This window comes from Littorina saxatilis, linkage group LG13 (genome assembly GCF_037325665.1).
Source record: "Littorina saxatilis isolate snail1 linkage group LG13, US_GU_Lsax_2.0, whole genome shotgun sequence".
Taxonomy (NCBI): Eukaryota; Metazoa; Mollusca; class Gastropoda; order Littorinimorpha; family Littorinidae; genus Littorina; species Littorina saxatilis.
Window position 1 is genome coordinate 36,129,897 of NC_090257.1, and position 18,336 is coordinate 36,148,232.

Here is an 18,336-nt window from a genome sequence, read left to right on the forward strand (position 1 = left end):
GTTGCCACAAAAAGATCAAACTACAAGGTAACCTGCAAACGGTGTCACAAAATTACTGAACCTAACAACACTAAACTGTACATCAAAAATTCTTCAATACATGACAAACTAACAGCAAACACTCTGTTGTCATGGAGTTTACTCAAATTGTTTCACAGAATTAGTTTATAGATATGCTGTGTAAATTTGGTGTCACAAAGTACTGCAGGTTACTCCATTGTGACCCCCACCAGTCAGTCTGCTTTTTTGTCCGAACCATAAAAGTTCCTGACATTTTCTTTTTAGACTCAAATAATACAAGGGCTCCACTTGACAGGAATAGTATTTTCCAGGTTGTAGCTGCATTTTGAAAATTTCAGTAAGTTTCCACTGTTTGGTCACCAATAGCAAAGAACAACTCAAATATCAAGTACTTTTCAATGACTATTTAACAAAACTCTATTTTCAAGCACTTTTCAAGGCCTGGAAAAGGTTTTCCAATTTTCAAGGAGTTTTCCAGGGTTCAAGGACTCTGTACGAACCCTGTGGGTCGACTTCGGGATGCGCTTGTGAAGAAAAGTAGTCTAGGAACTTTTTTCATCGTATTTTATTTCAACGACCGTACTAATCGTATTTTAGCAATTAAGCGTACAAAATCGTATTGGTTCCCAGGTCTGGACCTCACATTACAGTGTGCGGGGAGTATGTGTGAACACCCACCTCCACTTTCTCATTCTCCCTGAAGTCAGGCTTCGCTGTGGAATCCTTGGGTGGCAGTCGCACAGAAGTAAGTGGAACATGCTTCTCTGGTTGCCAGCTGAAACACAAGTCAAAGTTTCAATAACTTTCATGACTTCAATAAAAACCAAAATGGAAATATAGCCCAGGTTCAAATACTTGGGAGGTTCATCAAATTTGCAAATGGATCCGGTAACAATGTCAATTCAGATGTCCCTATTCCGGTTTCTGATTAACAGCAAACTGTTGACTGCCATTTCTTACAAAAAAGCCAGTATTTTAAATTTAAATACAAACCATGTATTGTCAATGTAATTGTTATAAGAATGTAACACTAACACAATGCTTTGCTGAATAAAGCTCAAAACTAATCATGGAACAGACAGCACAAAAATCAGACACATTGAAATGTGCACAGGTACATTTTCTCTTTAACACAGACATACCAGTTTTCATGTAAACAACTTACTTGTTTTCAAATTCAACAGAGGCTTCAGTTGCACCAATGCTTTTTAAGAATGCCTGAAAAACAAAAACCACAAAAAAAACACGGTTAAACAAGAGTAACTGGCATTAGTTATCTTAGCCATGAGAACCTGCAAAATATAAAGTTCTAGTTTTTACAAAATATAAATGAACCCACCATTTTACAAGCCCAAAATAACTTTTTCGGGTTTGTAGGTTTTGTGGAAGAGTGCCCTTTTCTTGCAAAACCCCTGACAAACAAAGGATGGACCAATCACAAGTGAGGGATCTGTCGGAAACATGTCAACTTGAGCACATGTTTTCGACACACCTCTCACTAGTGATTGGTCCCTCCTTTGTTTGTCGGAGGTTTTGCAAGAAAAGGTCACTCTCCCAAAACCCATACAACGTTGCCAGTTATTTTTGAAATCACATGTCAAAAACTTCAATTTGAAGTTAGATTTAGTAATTTTAGATGGGGTTTTCCCGGGTTTTTGGAGGTTTTCGGAGTCAAGCAGTACACTACACATGCACTACATATTTTACAGCAAATCAAAGGGCGTTACACAAACTTGGCTTGGTGCACGCCTATGCTTAGCTCATTACAAATCACGTAATCTTAATGCGCCTTTTGACGCGCTCCAGGGAATGGTAATAGGACAATTTCAGATTTTATGCGCCAATAGCGAAAGGCGCACTAGTAAACCGATTCCTGCAGAGTGCAGGCATGTTGTCAAGATATATTTTCTTGAATCTCAGGTAAAGCTTAGCTTGATTCATGGTACTCCCGCGTGCTCAGTTGTAGCCTGTTAACTGCAAGTCAAGGAACAAACAACTACCCCCCCACAAAATTGACTTGGTCCCATACTAGGACAATTCTTCTTTCTTTATTTGGTGTTTTACGTCGTTTTCAACCACGAAGGTTATATCGCGACGGGGAAAGGGGGGGAGATGGGATAGAGCCACTTGTTAATTGTTTCTTGTTCACAAAAGCACTAATCAAAAAATTGCTCCAGGGGCTTGCAACATAGTACAATATATTACCTTACTGGGAGAATGCAAGTTTCCAGTACAAAGGACTTCACATTTCTTACATACTGCTTGACTAAAATCTTTACAAACATTGACTATATTCTATACAAGAAACACTTAACAAGGGTAAAAGGAGAAACAGAATCCGTTAGTCGCCTCTTACGAGCATAGGGTAAATTCAACCAGACCAATACGTCAGACCAAAAAAGTATTCATGTGCTGATCAAGTCTCCTGCAGGGGCAAAAATTCAGCACCAACAGATTTAGTTTAAAAAGTAATAATCGACACAGGAGACTATTTTGAAATGTCCACAGTAACTTTGTTTTCATTTTAATCTAATTAAATATATTTAACTCAATACACTACATGTACATTTTCATTAACTTTAAGTTTCTGTAATCCTTAGCAAGACCCATGCGGGGCAAAAAAGGAGGTGAGACATTCCAAATACCAGTACCGTCCTTGTTTATTTAAAACTGCCTTGACGGTGGTTAGAGTAGTGCCATATAGAATCATACAGAAGGAGTTAGTGATGTCGGTTAGACTTAAAACTGTTTAGGCTTCTTTCAATCTTTCTTAGGGTCGAATATTTCAGAAGACGTTTGCTGAGGTGGCCAAAAGGCTCTAAGATCCGAACTGCTTAAAATCCGTTTAATTGGCTTGAAGCACGCCTATGCTTTGCTCATTCCGAAATACATAATCTCAGTGCCCCCTTTGACACGCTCAAAGGAATTGTAATGCGACAATTTTAGATGTTATGCGCCAGACAACATCAGAAGATATTTGCTGCGGTGGCCATAAAAATCTATGAGTATGAGTATGATCCAAATTGCTTAAAATCAGTTAAATTGATAATAACCCAACTGGTAGCTTAACAAGATGATTACTGAACATGGATACCCTTGTCTGTAGTTATAACTTACATGTTTTCCTGCAGCACTACAAGTACCAACTCTTCAGACTTCTCTGTGTTTCTGAGTCTAGCTGACAATGACATTTGAGAATGAGAATTCCTGCTAGAAAATGATTCGACAAGACTAAAAAGAATGATTCTGGCATTTCCAGCAATGACAAAATTTAATCTCAGTCGTGAAAGTATTACCCAAAAAAGTTACAGAATCAACCATTTACACCATTCCATAACAACATGACCTGTTTTTTCCTTATAAGGAGCAAAAGACGTTTGGTTAGACGGATACGGGATAGTTTTGCACGTCAAATAAACCGGCTAAAGACGTCCTGTAAAGGTGTCATTCGGGCATAGCTGGGTGATTAACATGTGAGCACGGGCAAGAACTGATCCATTCTTGGAACAAGAAGTCTGAAAAATTTGTCAGGAAGCCTCAAAGACTTCAAGCGTGAATCCTGCCGACGTCATTTATGGTGGCATCACGCCGATGCCGCAATGCGCCATTCATAATAACATGCTTTTGTAAACACACTGGTCCCTTAAAACGATGCATTGATGGCTTGAGATTTTAAGGAAAACAAGCATAACGTGCATAACATGAAAGCATGCAAGATAAAAGTTGTGACCTTATAATAAGCGCCGTTGTTCCCGCAGACCTCAACCGAAAGGTCCTCCATTTTGGATGATGAGAGACTGCCGGGAAATTCTTACAATCAAAATATTATCATGCAACTATTTATTTTCTGTCACAAAAATGATAGCATTCATGATAGGTCTACACATCCATATCAAAGAATAAACCATTTAGGTGCATATTCATTATTCTTCTGTCAAAAAACGTGCGGTCTCATGCATGTGATTTAGGGTAAACAAACATGGCGGCGCATTCGTCCAGATTTTAATTCTGCTACAGAACAAATCATTTTGTGACAATGTCTTCCTGTAGTGACGTCGAAGACCAGTTCTATGATGCCGAGGACAAAACCCCATCTACGTGAGAATATTTTGTTTTGAGATTTCTTGCCTGTGTAAGACCTGTGCTGTGAACCTCATCTGTAAATGCGAGGAGTAGGCTTTTTCTCTTGAACCTAACTTTGAACAGTCAGGTCAGATGAGTTCAGATTCGTCACACGGACAGTCAGACGACTCTGGGTGCCTTAGATTACTATGCAACTTCTTCGAAGACAAAGAAGCTCCATTTGCAGTCAGATGTTTTCCCTTTGCACTTGAGACTTGAGAGTAGAAAAGGTGCCATATAAAGAAAATGTACAACTACAATGGACGATCCGTGCTACAGGCTTCGACCACAGGCGGAAGGTATCGTCCACTGGACTACTACTATCACAGAAAGACGTAGTCCAGTGGACGATACCTTCCACCTGTGCTTCGACTTCGAGTGTATTGTATACAGATTCCTTTCCATGTATAAACTGTGATAGTGAACCTATAAGATGACTTGTAAGAAAGTGTTCATTTGGGCTAAGTTTTAGAAGCATAGGAAAGTAACTTCGTAAGCGTACAAAATATAAACAACACCAGCAATTTGAGTAAATGAGAACACTATAAATAATGCAAGTTACGCACAACCAGTCTCCTGGCATCAATGACTTTTCTCCTCTCAAAGTAAGGGCTAAACTGAAAGCAAAACTTTGAGAACAAGTGTTTAAAATTAAATTGTCATTGTCAATTTCAAGGCCAGTTTTAAAAGCTCTATAACTAATCATAGCTGCAAGCCGTTTCGCAGCGTAAGACGTCCCAGAACTTCTTCTTCTTCTTCAGCGTCCCAGAATTTTCTGGTTACGTGTGAGCTCGTTTGCCCATTTGGGTTCCCCACACTATGCTCCATAACCCACCGAACTCTGACATGGATTACAGGATCTTTTCCGTGCGCACTTGGTCTTGTGCTTGCGTGTACACACGAAGGGGGTTAAGTCACTAGCAGGTCTGCACATAAGTTGACCTGGGAGATCGGAAAAATCTCCACTCTTAACCCACCAGGCGGCAGCGACCGGGATTCGAACTCACGACCTCCCGATTAGGAGGCCGACGTCTTACCACCACGCCACTGCGCCCGTCATAGTCCCAGAACGTTTTACTGCCGTGCCTTAGAAACTCTTCGCCCGAAGAGACTGAGAGCGCTGTTAGCGCCTCTGCCGTCTGCGGCATCTAAAAAGCTGGTGCGGAGGACAACAAAAATGGCGGCCAAAGTGTTTGGGTTTTATTTCAACGGCGATACTTTCTTTAATACGATGATTATAGCGCATGAATTGCACAAATTATGGGATGATGAAAAAGCATTTTAACTCTAGATCTTTTTGAAGAAAACTTTGACTTTAAATATTACCTAAAACGATTGTAATTGTATTCTACGACGATGTCATCAAAAATTTCTTCGCTTGTAATCAATGCCATATATGTTTCGTCTGTCAAACTCAATCGCATTGCTCATTGGCTGACATTTGTACGCCATCTTGAACCCGTTCGCACAAAAGCATGTCGTTTCCTAAGCACAGAAAGTGACTACCGAGAGTGCTCTTGCAAAGAAATGTAGGGCAGGTTCATACACTTTTGAACAAATTCTCTTCATACACTTCTTACTAACACTATCAAACGATTTCATTTCTATGCAGAATTTATATATATATATATATGCTCCTGAAGAACAATCAAGTTGCTATATTATATATATATATGACACATGTGTCAAACTAAAATCTGCCCTACTTTTGAAGTGCACATTTTTGCTCTTTCCTGTTAGTTTTTCAAGAACTAATTCCCCTTGATAAAAACTGATGGAATTATTTCTGTTTCTTGGAGTTGGAGTTCAAAGGAGAGTCAACCAGTCACTGGTCTCAACTGATCAGCAGCATATTTTTGCCTCACTGTTTCAAACTCAAAGTAGCACTTGTAACTCTTCCACAGCAAGTTATAACCAGTGTTAGTGTTAATGTTAATGCACAATATCATTCGACCATTCTCACCACAGATCGATGTTATGTTTCACTTCCGGGCAGGATTTCCCCATAAATTTGGCAACAAGTATTTCCTCAAGTGGAAGTTTTTATTCCAATTCAATGCATGCACTGATGCAGCAACTTAAACAAAGCGTGGACTGTTTTTGAATCTAGTGCAGTTTAAGGAAGTTGAAAAGGTCACTGAATTATAGCAGTTGCTGTGTTAGAGTTAGAACTTAAATTGCTTTCTATAATTCTAACTAGCTTCCTCTCAAAGCTTTTGATCTTCAACCTTTAGCCCTGCTCCAAACGTGTCATTCTGTGCTAAAGTTAGAGAACGTTAATGATACTCGCTGTTTGAGGAAAATATGGGAGCATCATAAACAGTGTCAATTGTGGGTTTTAGTCACGATTTGACTGTTGACTGTAGTCAGACTCGCAGTCACGATTTGACTGTTGACTGTAGTCAGACTCGCATTCAAATTCACAAGGTGTCACACTGTCAGTGTGTTTCTAGGCTATGTCTTTGTGATGATCAACATGTGAGTTTTAGTCTGTTTCAGATTGAATAGTTTATATATTGTCAGGGTTCGCGCTGGTTAAACAAAAATGAGTATAAGGAATACGCAATGAAGGGTGGAAAAGTCACTGAGCAATTTTTTGCGTACTGAGTTTTGTACGTCAGAACAATTTTTTGTGAAAGAGTTGTTTTCATAATCAAAGAACAGCAGGTAAGTATTTGTTAATGTTATGCCTGATGATAGCCAAGGTTATGCATTTTTTTCTATGCAGGATAAGCATTGGAGAAAAAAGAGGCACATTATTTTTGAATTATATCCTATACATGTCAAAATGAAAAAAAAGTGTACGCAATTTTTTTTTCAAATATTGTATCAAGTATATGCAAAATATGTGTGTCAGTGTGATTTCTGTAAATTTTATGTTTATTTTTGTTGTTGTTGACAGGTCCTTTGTGCAAAGCCAGAGAACTCCGGCAGGGGCGACTTCTGGCATGCCTGTGAGTCATATTCTTCTTCTTTTTAGTTCGAAGTCAGTTTAAAGGTGGTCGTCTACATTTTTGCTTTTTTTCAATAATCTTATGGTTAGATTTCGCTAAAAAGTTATGTCAGATGATGAATGAACCATGGGGAAAAAAGTTATAGAAAAAAAAATATATGTAAAAAAAGATTTTATTTTTGGGTAGCGTGACTCACGCTTCCAATATTTTGTTTTCTGTTTGCTGAGAACATGTGCTTTGCCTAAAAATACTGACCAATCAAATTCAAGTCACTATGCTTATAGCCACGCCCAAACAAGTGCAGCAACAGTTTGACACTGGAGCGCTGTCCACGCTTTTTTTAAACGCACGAAATGCACGGGATTTGAGAGGAGTTTTGCGCTTGGCATTTTCCAAATAAGGATATCCTACTATGAGTACTACGCTGGAATACTACAATGAATTTTCAAACGGCTACACTGGCTTTGTCTTTTCTGATTGAAAGGGGGTGTATTGTTGATATTTGTAGATAATAGACTCTGCATTTTAATGGTCAAATGGCGATTTTGGTATAAAAATGTAGACAAGGACCTTTAATAGCAGTTGAGAGATTTATTTCAAGTAAATTAGTCATGATTAACTTCTCATTCTATTATTAATTAGTATTATCAGTAGTCAGCGGAAGTGCTTTTTCAAACACACAAATCTCCAGAACAAGAGGCTGTTTAATGTTCATTGCTGAAACTGAAAGATCAAAAGTTAGTTTGAAAACTTTTTGCAGTTCCGCTGTTCATCATGAACCAGTAACGTACAGAAGTGTACAAAATACACAATAAAATGAGGACCATTTCTGTGGTTTTCATGACATTCTGAAGGGAAATACTGTGAAACTTACTGAAAGATACATGAAATTTGTCAAACCAACTTTTGAATGTAATTCAAATCTTACCGGTATCAATGGTATGGGAATGAATCTTATTAACCATATATATAACCCCAATATTAGTCTCTTTAGTGTAAACAATGTGCACTGATCATTTTTGAAAATGAGACTCACAAAGCCTTTCTTGCGATTGTTATTGTTTTTGTTTTGTTTTGTGTTTTGATAGTCAGTACAAGAAATGATAATAATCAGTAATTGCATGCTTGGACTGCCGATTGTAATGATTTTTGATTTTTGATTGAATGTATTTGCAGTCCGATTCAATGGATTTGGAAGAAGAAGAAAAGCAGCTCCTGGAACTAAAGAGAAGAGCAGAGGAAAGGTTCGTTGTTTTGGGCTGAAATATTGCAAGTCCATGCACTTTCAAGGCAATTTGAAATTATTGTGTAGTTATTGCTTTCCCATGGTATTATTCATTATATGTATAAGAGTAGGTAGCGGCAGTCAAAACTTGGTTTTAAAGTGAGAGTGAATGTTTTGTGATGTCTTGAAAGAAAAATAAAGTACAAGCAAAACACACAAAAAAGTAAGTGGATACCTTTATTAGTTCCTGAGATTTTGATATTTTAGTACATACGCTGTCGCGACTCTGCTTAAAACTGTAAAATAGGGCAACTTCAGCAGCATGTGGGTACCACATAGTTATCCTCAGCCCTTTCAACTTTTCAGGATCTGTTATCAGCAACCAAGAATAGAAAAAACACATAGTTCTAGCCCTCTAATCTCATATGGCTTCTGTCAGCAAGCATGCAAACTTCACGAAAAACACAATTAAAACCATCGCAAAATTGCACGGGAGGGCAACTTTGGGTCATCACAATTCACACAATATGTATAGCAGCTGTCTGAAACTTTCACATATCCCAAACAAATGTGTGTAGAACATGCCTATTTTTTTTCAGACAGCTTAGTTCAATGCTTTTGGAGTATAAGAGCCTCAAAAATGTCAAAAACCTCAATTTGTCAAGCGGAAAAACAGGAAAATTACAGTTTTTCGCACTTCAAGGCCAATAATTAAGAAACTATTTAAGATACAACGAAAAATTTTGGCGTGTAGATAGATTACAGTGTAATCTTTACAGACATCAGTAAAATTCAGTGTAATGTTGAAAATAATCCCCCAAGAGTGGACAAACCCCCCCCAGAGGGGGATAGCACATTTCAGATTGAAATATTTCAGAAACTACTGAAAATACAGCCATGATTTTTGGTGTGTAGATTGATTACAATGTTATCTTCACAAATATGTGTTCAATCAAGTACACTGCATTGGGGTGTGCACGTTAAAGATCCCACGATTGACAAAAGGGTCTTTCCTGGCAAAATTGTATAGGCATAGATAAAAATGTCACTGTTATCCCTGCGCCTTGAATATGTGCGCGATATAAATTGCATAAAAAAAAATATATATAAATCCCTGCGCTTAGAACTGTACCCACGGAATATGCGCGATATAAGCCTCATATTGATTGATTGATTGAAGTAAGATATAGAGAATACTACATGGCTTGCTGTGTCGTACCAGATTTACACGAGTTGTTTTTTGACTCACATGCGAAGCAAAAGTGAGTCTATGTACTCACCCGAGTCGTCCGCCCGTCCGTCCCGGCGTCCGTCCGGAAAACTTTAACGTTGGATATTTCTTGGACACTATTAAGTCTATCAACACCTGATGCGGCCTTATGGTGTATGGTTACAAGATCTCAAAAAACATGTGCGGCAACTTGACCTCACTTCAAGTTCAAGGTCACAGGGGCCGTAATTGTTGTCTTAAAAACAACCATTTTTCACATTTTCTTCTGAAGTTATCGAGAATGGCAACCTTAGCTATGTATGCTATACAGGGCAATGTAAGCCCTATCTTTGGACACCAGTTTGGTTGACCTTGCTTCAAGGTCAAGGTCGCAAGGGTCCTTTAAAGTTGGATTGTATACATATTTTGAAGTGACCTTGACCCTGAACTATGGAAGATAACTGTTTCAAACTTAAAAATTATGTGGTGCACATGTTATGCTTTCATCAAGAGACACATTTGTACTTCCTATGTCTTGAATTAACAGCTTTGTGTTGCATGACCTTGGATGACCTTGACCTTGGGTCAAGGTCACATGTATTTTGGTAGGAAAAATGTGTAAAGCAGTTCTTAGTGTATGATGTCATTGCTAGGTTTAGTTATTTGACCTTGACCCTGAAGGTCAAGGTCATGTAAAGGTCAAGGATGTGAGTCGTATGGGCTTTGCCCTTCTTGTTTAAATAGTGAACTGCGAAAGCGAGCTGTTTACTATTTGAAAAAGCAACGAGTGTAAATCTGGTACGACACAACAAGCCATGTAGTATTCTGTTTATCCTACATTATATACTTCTGTGCCAGATCTAACTAAAAGTCACCGACAGCGATATTGCCTTTGGATCAACCCGCTTTAGAACTTCAAACCACTTTACTCAATTTGACATTCATTCCTCCGCCATGACACACACTCTCAAACTAGGACAAAGTAGTTCGCCTTTGTTAACACTGTTAAGTTTAATATTCGAACAGTCAAAACCGAGTACCTGCAAAACCGGTAAAATCCGTTGCATTGATCGCGAGTCATGGCGGAGCATTCAAGCGAAGCGATGGTGACCCACGCTTCGAGACAATTTGTGGAAGAAATCAAACCCATCACTTCAAAATATACCAGATAAAAAGAAAAGCAGTGGCCACAGGATAAAAGAAACCAAAAGGAACAACAACAGCAAAGCATATCCTTCCTCCATAGGATTAGCTTGACCTTCCGGTTGATCCCATGTACTACTACAGGGCCGGACTAGGCGAAGAGGAGGGGGGGGGGGGTTGCCAGTGGTGGCCCAGGGGGATGTCCCCCCTGGCGGCAGGGGCGGATCAGCTCATTTTATGGGTGGTTTTTTTCAAAAGTATATTGTGAAGATATGGGTGTGAAGGCGCGAAGCGCCGAGCCGACGGCGCAAAGCGCCTAGCTTGCTAGGGGGGTCCGGGGGCATGCCCCCCCCGGAAAATTTTGAAAAAAAGGATGCAAAATGGTGCAATCTGGTGCATTCTGAGGATGATCATTACCAGTTTCAGGCAGCAGATTTTGTCACTGATTAATACCCCAAAAATTGAAACTCAATGTAAAATAAAGAAATGCATGCCTCATTCAATATTTTTATTTTTTGGCTCGGGGTGGGGGGGTCCGGAAACCCTAGAACCCCCCCTCCCCCCTCGTTGTGGGGGTCAGGGGGCAAAGCCCCCTGAAGCTGATGGGTAGGTCATATTCTGAGATAGGAAAATGGTCGCTCCTTGCATGAAACGGCATAAAATAAGCAATAATAAAAAAAAAATTAAATAAGTAAGGTACATGTTTAGGCTAGGGGGGGGGGGGTTGCGCAACCCCCATAACCCCCCCGGTAGTCCGGCCCTGTACTAATTTACAGAGCTTGACCTTCCGGTTGACCTCATTTACATGATATACACACGTGTGATTTGAACGATTTTTATCTCACGGGTATCTCTCTCACGTATGTGGGATAAATTTATTAACATTGTTCACAGTTCTCTGGAGAAAACTAAATTCTTGCAAAGTGCACAGTCGGATGAGAAGTGACAGTCAAATGCATATATACCCCTTCTTCAAAGTCAGTCAAACAAAGTTGTCAGTCAAGTACTGCTTGAAACAGGTGTACATGGCAGGCAGGTTTGCTGGAGATTCGACTGTGAATGTTCTGCCAGAAGAAGAAAATGGTGCAAGCACAATGTTGTGTCCAAAAACAACCGATGCAGGAATCTGGCAGAAGTCAGCGATAGGTTCTCCTTTTTGTGGAACGATATCAGATCGAGCACCATGCCATTCACAAGTTCTGATGGACGGTCAAGGTCTTCCAGAAGGTCCGGATTCAGCAGGTGGTTTCTTGTGATCCTATGTTTCAGCAAATGAACCCCAACATTCCGGCCCATGATGCAACGCCCTGCGTCGACATCCAAAAATGCTTCTAGTTCTAATCCAGTCTTATTCCCCAGCTTTGTTGCTTCTTTCACTGTTCCCTCAATTTCTGCCTTGATTTCAAGTCCTTGCAGCAAGTTCACGTCGAACACTTTGGGGAGAAATGAAACCAGGTCACTCCAATCCCTCCCTGTTTCCAACCGAAGCAGATCCAGCTGCAACAATAGCTTGTTGGTCAGTGGTACCAGCTGCAACAATAGCTTGTTGGTCAGTGGTACCAGCTGAAGTTTGGGTGGTTGACCTCTTCCAGTTGCTGTGAAAGCAGACTTCATTTGCTGGAAGTGAGCATCATCTGTAACACACACAAACAAAACAAAAATGTAATACTATGTTCATAATAATTTTGTACTGAAACCATGAAGGCTACCAGTAAGTTCGTCACGCGGTAGATTCGTCACCCGTGACGAAATTACCGGCAGGGGTGGGCGGGTGTTATGCTTAGAGCTTATGCTTTCAGATGTTTGATTTGTGGGAGAGATTCAAGATTCACTGACATTTTTTAGAGAGAGAGATGAGAGAGAGAGAGAGAGAGTTGTTATTTTAAAACCCGAGATCTACTCATTGTGCAGTTCTCAACTGAGCAGTTTTCAGACGACACAGTCCGAGCATTGTTATTTTAAAACCCGAGATCTACTCATTGAGCAGTTCTCAACCCGAGATCTACTCATTGAGCAGTTCTCAAAAGCAGTGTAGTCTGAGAGAGGGAGCGAGCGAGCGCGAGAGAGAGACAGAGAGAGAGAGAGAGAGAGAGAGAGAGAGAGAGAGAGAGAGACGTACATACACCCATATCCATGACACGCACGCACACACACGCACGTACACACGCACAAACACACACACACCATCGCACACACACACACACACACTGACTAACACACGCACACACACGCGCGCGACCAAGAGAGAGAGAGGGAGTCCTATGACTTCAACCTCACTGTCAAGGAGGCAGAGAAACTCAATGTGAGGAGAGGGAGGGGTGGAAGGAGGTGATGGACCATAAACTCTGATTAACTGGGGGGGAAAGGAAGAAGGAATGGAGATGCGCAAGGGTCAGTGTAAGCTACGCTACTCGTTGCTATGCCTAGTCTTGCACTTCCGGTTTCAGCAAAGGAACAATTATTCCTTTTAATCCTAATTTAATCCTCAAGAAAACAACAACTGAGAAACAAAAACCATCGGAGTAATAATTCAAGATTAGTTTGAAACAAATATATCACATGTACGGCGAAAGGCAAAAAATAACTTAGGTCGTTTATCGAGTACCCCCATTTCAACACCCAATACAAAATGACCCAGCACAAACTACTATCATCAAAATGAAAACTACGCACTCAAAACGCTAAATTCAGCAGAATGGTTCGACAGATCAACTTCTAAACACTAAATGAACAGAAAAACATCAACACTTACCAAGGATGGGTTTGATTTCTTCCACAAATTGTCTCGAAGCGTGCGTCACCATCGCTTCGCTTGAATACTCCGCCATGACTCGCGATCAACGCAACGGATTTTACCGGTTTTGCAGGTCCTCGGTTTTGATTGGCTCGCGCTTCGCGCGCATGAATCTTAAACGGAAACTTCCATATTTGGAGGATTCACAAGAAATCGGACTTTCTAGCGCATCTTTTACGACTACGATCGTTTGAGTTGTTTTTAAGTTACGAAAGGTTAAAGTTGGGCAATTTTTTATTGTCCATGTCTAAAATCCACCATCGATTTAATCTAAAAAATACCCCCCCTAGAAAGAAAAGGGACTCTTTCTTTAGCAGTCGACACTGGTTTCCGATCGTTGAATGAAACTGTTTTTAGAAAATACAACGCCGAAAGGGAAACACCACAAAAAGTTGAAGAGCAAGTAGTAATGGCGGTCGCGTCACGGCTGTCCGAAAATCCGGAGAGAGTATTTGTGATTCACGCACACGCATTCAATCCAAGCACATTTTGCAAACAAATGGCATGGGGTAAAAGACAAAGAATCCAACTTCATTTCTGTAGTTTCCATTTTCAATAATATGCCATATATTGAAAGCTGTCGGAAATTGAAAACGTGTTATTTTCAGCACAGATCTCGCTTTCCCGCATGGGACTAGCGTTACTGCCGCTACCTAAAAAGAGACTCATAAAACAACTCATTCTGTGTTTTCCCCCCTGTAAATACTGTTGTGTGAGCGGGAAAATAACTCAGGTGTTAGCGTGCTGGCTTGAATTGATACCAGTTCCAATATGATATGGATTGGACTCTCGGTTCTGTGGGGGATTTACACACAATTTCTGAGTCAGCTGTGTGCAGACTTCCCTCAGTGTCTGTACACCCCTGTATGCACGATAAAGATCACAAGTTCGTAGCAAACGTCTCGGGGCTTGGAAGACCCGAACACACACATGCAGAAAAAAAGAGTAGTGCTGCACTGCATTGCAGCTCTTTTCATTAACCAAGTGTCACATGTACCATTAAAGGCTGACATAGTCCTATTTAATTAGTTTAATTACTTCCAGGGCTTTTCCCATCGTTGCGGGGATGTATAAATGAAGCTTCCTTCAAAGTTTTAGGTTTGAAGTCCTTACCAATTACGAGAAATAATTAATTCTTTATTGCATTGTTTAGCAACAGTTCTCCATGACTTGGGCTATTTTTAGACCGTTGACGTCACTTCGTGACGTTTCGTAAACCAAAGATGACGTTTGAGACTGTTCTGTTTACATTCGACACTATCAACACCACTTTGCAATACTGAAATAATTTTTTCTGTGTTCGAAAGCTACAGCCAATCGTTATTATATCCCCTTAGGTACAGTTTTATAACATTATTGGCACATGTAAACAGTCTGAATTAATTAATGAACGCTACGAGTATGGCCGCCTTTAAGTCATTTCCTTCTGTCTGATGTTGATTCTATATCTATCGCTCTGTCCCTGACAAGAAAAAGCGAAACATGGGAAATGCATTTTCAGCATGTTTTATTTGTGATGATGTCGTGTGAGGACATTTCAACCGTTAGTATACATCATGTGAGATGAATGATTGCTGCAGCTAAATTAAAATAACATTAACAATTTTTTTAGAGGTTGTGTATTGTTTCCATGTTGCGCAGGCGAAGACGTGAAGACTATGAGCTGGAAAAGAGACTGGCAGACCTTTACAGAAAGAAACAGGAGGACGAAAAGCAGAAGGTAGGCTTCTTTCTCTCTGTCTCTCTCAATCTGTGTGTGTGTATGTGTGTGTGTGTTTACCCAGCATGCTCTAGTCACAAGGAGTTTGCATATCATTATATAACAAAAAAAGCTTACAGGAGTGAAGAAAAATATCCCTGATTGAGGGAAACTTCTCCATAAGAATGTGACAAAGTCATCGCATTGTGGCTAGTGCATTGCCCTGTGGCACGTGTTGATTTCATTCCCTGATAGACAAGTTTTTGAAGTTGTGGGTGTTACACACACACACACACACACACACACACACACACACACACACACACACACACACACACACTAACACACACTAACACACACTAACACACACACACATACCAAAACAAATAACACATTCCCCACCCAACAGAACAAATAAAGTAAAGAAAACTCAAAGCAAAGTGAAAATAAAATGTAAATAAATTTGCCTCCTTTCCAACACGTCACAGGAGCTACGCCAACAGCTAATGGAGCAAGATCAACGTCGCAAGAAACTGGAGGAAATGCGGCAGCTGCTGGGCAGCGACAGCTCTCTGGCTCACCTTTCCTCCCAAGACTCTTCCTCCCTGGAAAAGGACTCGCCGGGATGCAACGCCTCCGTCACTTCGGAAATATCCGACATCGGCTCTGTGACCGGCACGGCAGCGAGTACCAACGTGTTGGGCCCCAAATCACACACCATCGAACGCATGGAAAATTCAAGCGTCATCCCCAATCACATCAAGCAACATGCTAAGAAGCGGTCAGGCTCTTGGGGTGACTTACCCAAGAATGACTCCAGGCCGCTGGAAAGAGCCAGTGTGGAGCGAAATGATAGGTAAGTGTTTAGTTGTCGAAGGCTCCTTCGGGTTAGATTTATTGGTTGTGTGGTACAGTGGTACTTGGGATGTGTGGCCCCTCCGATGAGGGGACACCTCCCTTAAAAGGACACATTCTGGCGTCCCTTTGTCTATTTCATCTACCGTAATGTACCTGTCATGACAGGCCACCTGCAATGTAGGGACACGTTTAGCTGGTCCCAAGGGTGTCCTTTCATCGTAGGTACCATTGTAGTACTGTGCATGAGTGAACTGTAGAAATGATAGGTTCGTTTCTGTAAGTGTAGGTTTCTTTAGATTACTTGATTGGAAGTGTGCTACTGTGTGTGAGTGAACTGTAGAGATACAATACAATACAAGAATACTTTATGATGATGATTCTTTAATGATAGGTAAGCGTTTGTTAGAGTAGGGTTAGATTGTTTTATATAGTGTGGTATTGTGTGTTTTGTGAGTGAAATGTAATGATGATAGGTAACTGGTAAGTGTCAGTTAGGGTAATGGGTTAGATTGATTGGAAGTGTGCTGTACTGTGTGAGAGGGAAATCTAGACAAGATAGGTTAGTGTTTGTCAGTGTAGGCTTCTAAGGGCTAGATTGATTATAGGTGTGCTACTGTATGTGACGAATGTCAAAACTTGTCTTGTTTGCAAAACTCTCTGAATTTGACATCTCATACATGCAGATGATGCCAACAAGATTTAAAACACTGTCTTCAGCTGTGTTGTGGACGATTCTGTTTGACATGTTACAGCGTGGAGGGCAACGAACAAGATCAACCCAAGATGCCGTCAGAGCTGCAGAGCAACATGAGTAAGTTCCAGCCGGAGAAGGAGAAGCAACACAAGAGTCTGACACTGCTAATCAATGACAGCAAGATGGAGAACTTTGACCTCAGCACTTACTCTCTCGTGGACAACATCATCAAAGAGACGGAGGCTGGGGCAGAGGAGCCAGACATCGTCAAGAGCACCAAAAATCGAACCCCTCCCGGAACGCTGCTGACAGAAGGGCAGGTGCCAGTGGCTCCTCCTCGAAGAAAGAAAAAGGCTATTGAGGTGAGTGGCTTTGTGCATGATTGCTGCCTTGTGTTTTAGTGAAAAGTGGTACAATGGATGTGTGTGTGTGAGAGCGTGCATGCGTGTGTATGCTAGCTGACACGTGTTTGTGTGTGTGTGGTTGTGTGTGTGTGTGCAGGGCTCCCCACGAACGCCCGTCCTAGAGGGTCCCGGGACCCCCATTTTCAATGTTTAGAGGGTCCATGGACCCCCTTAGCAGAGTTTTAGAGGGTCCCAAGAGTCCCGGGTCCCCAAACCCCCTATTTACATATAACGCATTGTGATCTGAACAGTTTTTTTGTTTTACCAGAATATTCGAGGAGGACACTTCAACTATACCAAGTCAAATGCAACACACACGAACACTTTGTTCCCGCGTGAAAATGGGATAATTTGTGTTTGCACTTTGACTTAGCTGACGACTAAAGTCTGAAAAGAGTATACGGGACGCACGACAGAGGAAATTGAGTGCGTCCCGGGACCCGCTCTTTGTAGGTTTAGTGCGTCCCGGGACCCGCTCTTTGTAGGTTTAGTGCGTCCCGGGACCCGCTCTTTGTAGGTTTAGTGCGTCCCGGGACCCGCTCTTTGTAGGTTTAGTGTGTCCCGGGACCCGCTCTTTGTAGGTTTAGTGCGTCCCGGGACCCGCTCTTTGTAGGTTTAGTGCGTCCCATGACCCGCTCTTTGTAGGTTTAGTGTGTCCCAGGACCCGCTCTTTGTAGGTTTAGTGCGTCCTGGGACCCGCTCTTTGTAGGTTTAGTGCGTCCCGGGACCCGCTCTTTGTAGGTTTAGTGCGTCCCGGGACCCGCTCTTTGTAGGTTTAGTGTGTCCCGGGACCCGCTCTTTGTAGGTTTAGTGTGTCCCGGGACCCGCTCTTTGTAGGTTTAGTGCGTCCCATGACCCGCTCTTTGTAGGTTTAGTGCGTCCCTGGACCCGCTCTTTGTAGGTTTAGTGCGTCCCTGGACCCGCTCTTTGTAGGTTTAGTGCGTCCCGGGACCCCCTCCAGGAATTTCTAGTACATGATTTCGGCTTCCAGTGCGTATGGGACGCAGGGATGCGCTCTGTGGGGAGCCCGTGTGTGTGTGTGTGTGTGTGTGTGTGTGTGTGTGTGAGTGTGTGTGTGTGTGTGTGTGTGTGTGTGTGTGTGTGTGTGTGAGTGTGTTAGAGAGTATTTATGTGTGAGAGTGGTTGTGTGTATGCATGTGTCAAAATGTCTGCATGCTCCCCTGAGTGTGAGTGTGTTGGTAGGAGGGTGGG

General features: G+C 41.4%; 2 protein-coding genes and 1 long non-coding RNA gene across 10 annotated transcripts in view; 1 reads left to right on the plus strand and 2 right to left on the minus strand.

Annotated features, from left to right (window-relative positions):
* LOC138945619 (RNA-binding protein FXR1-like) overlaps window positions 1-3,811 on the minus strand; it is a 41,554-nt gene extending 37,743 nt beyond the window's left edge. For all 8 annotated transcript variants that reach the window (XM_070317083.1, XM_070317086.1, XM_070317082.1 and 5 more), the window contains exons 1-3: window positions 3,752-3,811; window positions 1,187-1,239; window positions 700-796 (exon numbers count right to left, since the gene is read on the minus strand). In XM_070317083.1, the coding sequence (XP_070173184.1) occupies window positions 700-796; window positions 1,187-1,239; window positions 3,752-3,802 (201 nt within the window). In that variant the 5' untranslated portion in view covers window positions 3,803-3,811. The remainder of the gene's footprint in view (window positions 1-699; window positions 797-1,186; window positions 1,240-3,751) is intronic.
* A 184-nt stretch (window positions 3,812-3,995) lies between these two features.
* The window catches only part of LOC138945621 (WD repeat-containing protein 44-like), a 34,343-nt gene continuing 20,002 nt past the window's right edge, over window positions 3,996-18,336 (plus strand). The window contains exons 1-6 of the mRNA XM_070317087.1: window positions 3,996-4,119; window positions 7,046-7,097; window positions 8,274-8,341; window positions 15,111-15,189; window positions 15,657-16,024; window positions 16,779-17,082. Of these exons, the coding sequence (XP_070173188.1) occupies window positions 4,058-4,119; window positions 7,046-7,097; window positions 8,274-8,341; window positions 15,111-15,189; window positions 15,657-16,024; window positions 16,779-17,082 (933 nt within the window). The 5' untranslated portion in view covers window positions 3,996-4,057. The remainder of the gene's footprint in view (window positions 4,120-7,045; window positions 7,098-8,273; window positions 8,342-15,110; window positions 15,190-15,656; window positions 16,025-16,778; window positions 17,083-18,336) is intronic.
* On the minus strand, window positions 11,557-13,513 carry LOC138945622 (uncharacterized). Its single transcript, XR_011449053.1, has 2 exons — window positions 13,428-13,513; window positions 11,557-12,309 (listed from the first exon to the last, which is right to left on the minus strand). It is a non-coding gene; the product is annotated as an uncharacterized lncRNA (long non-coding RNA).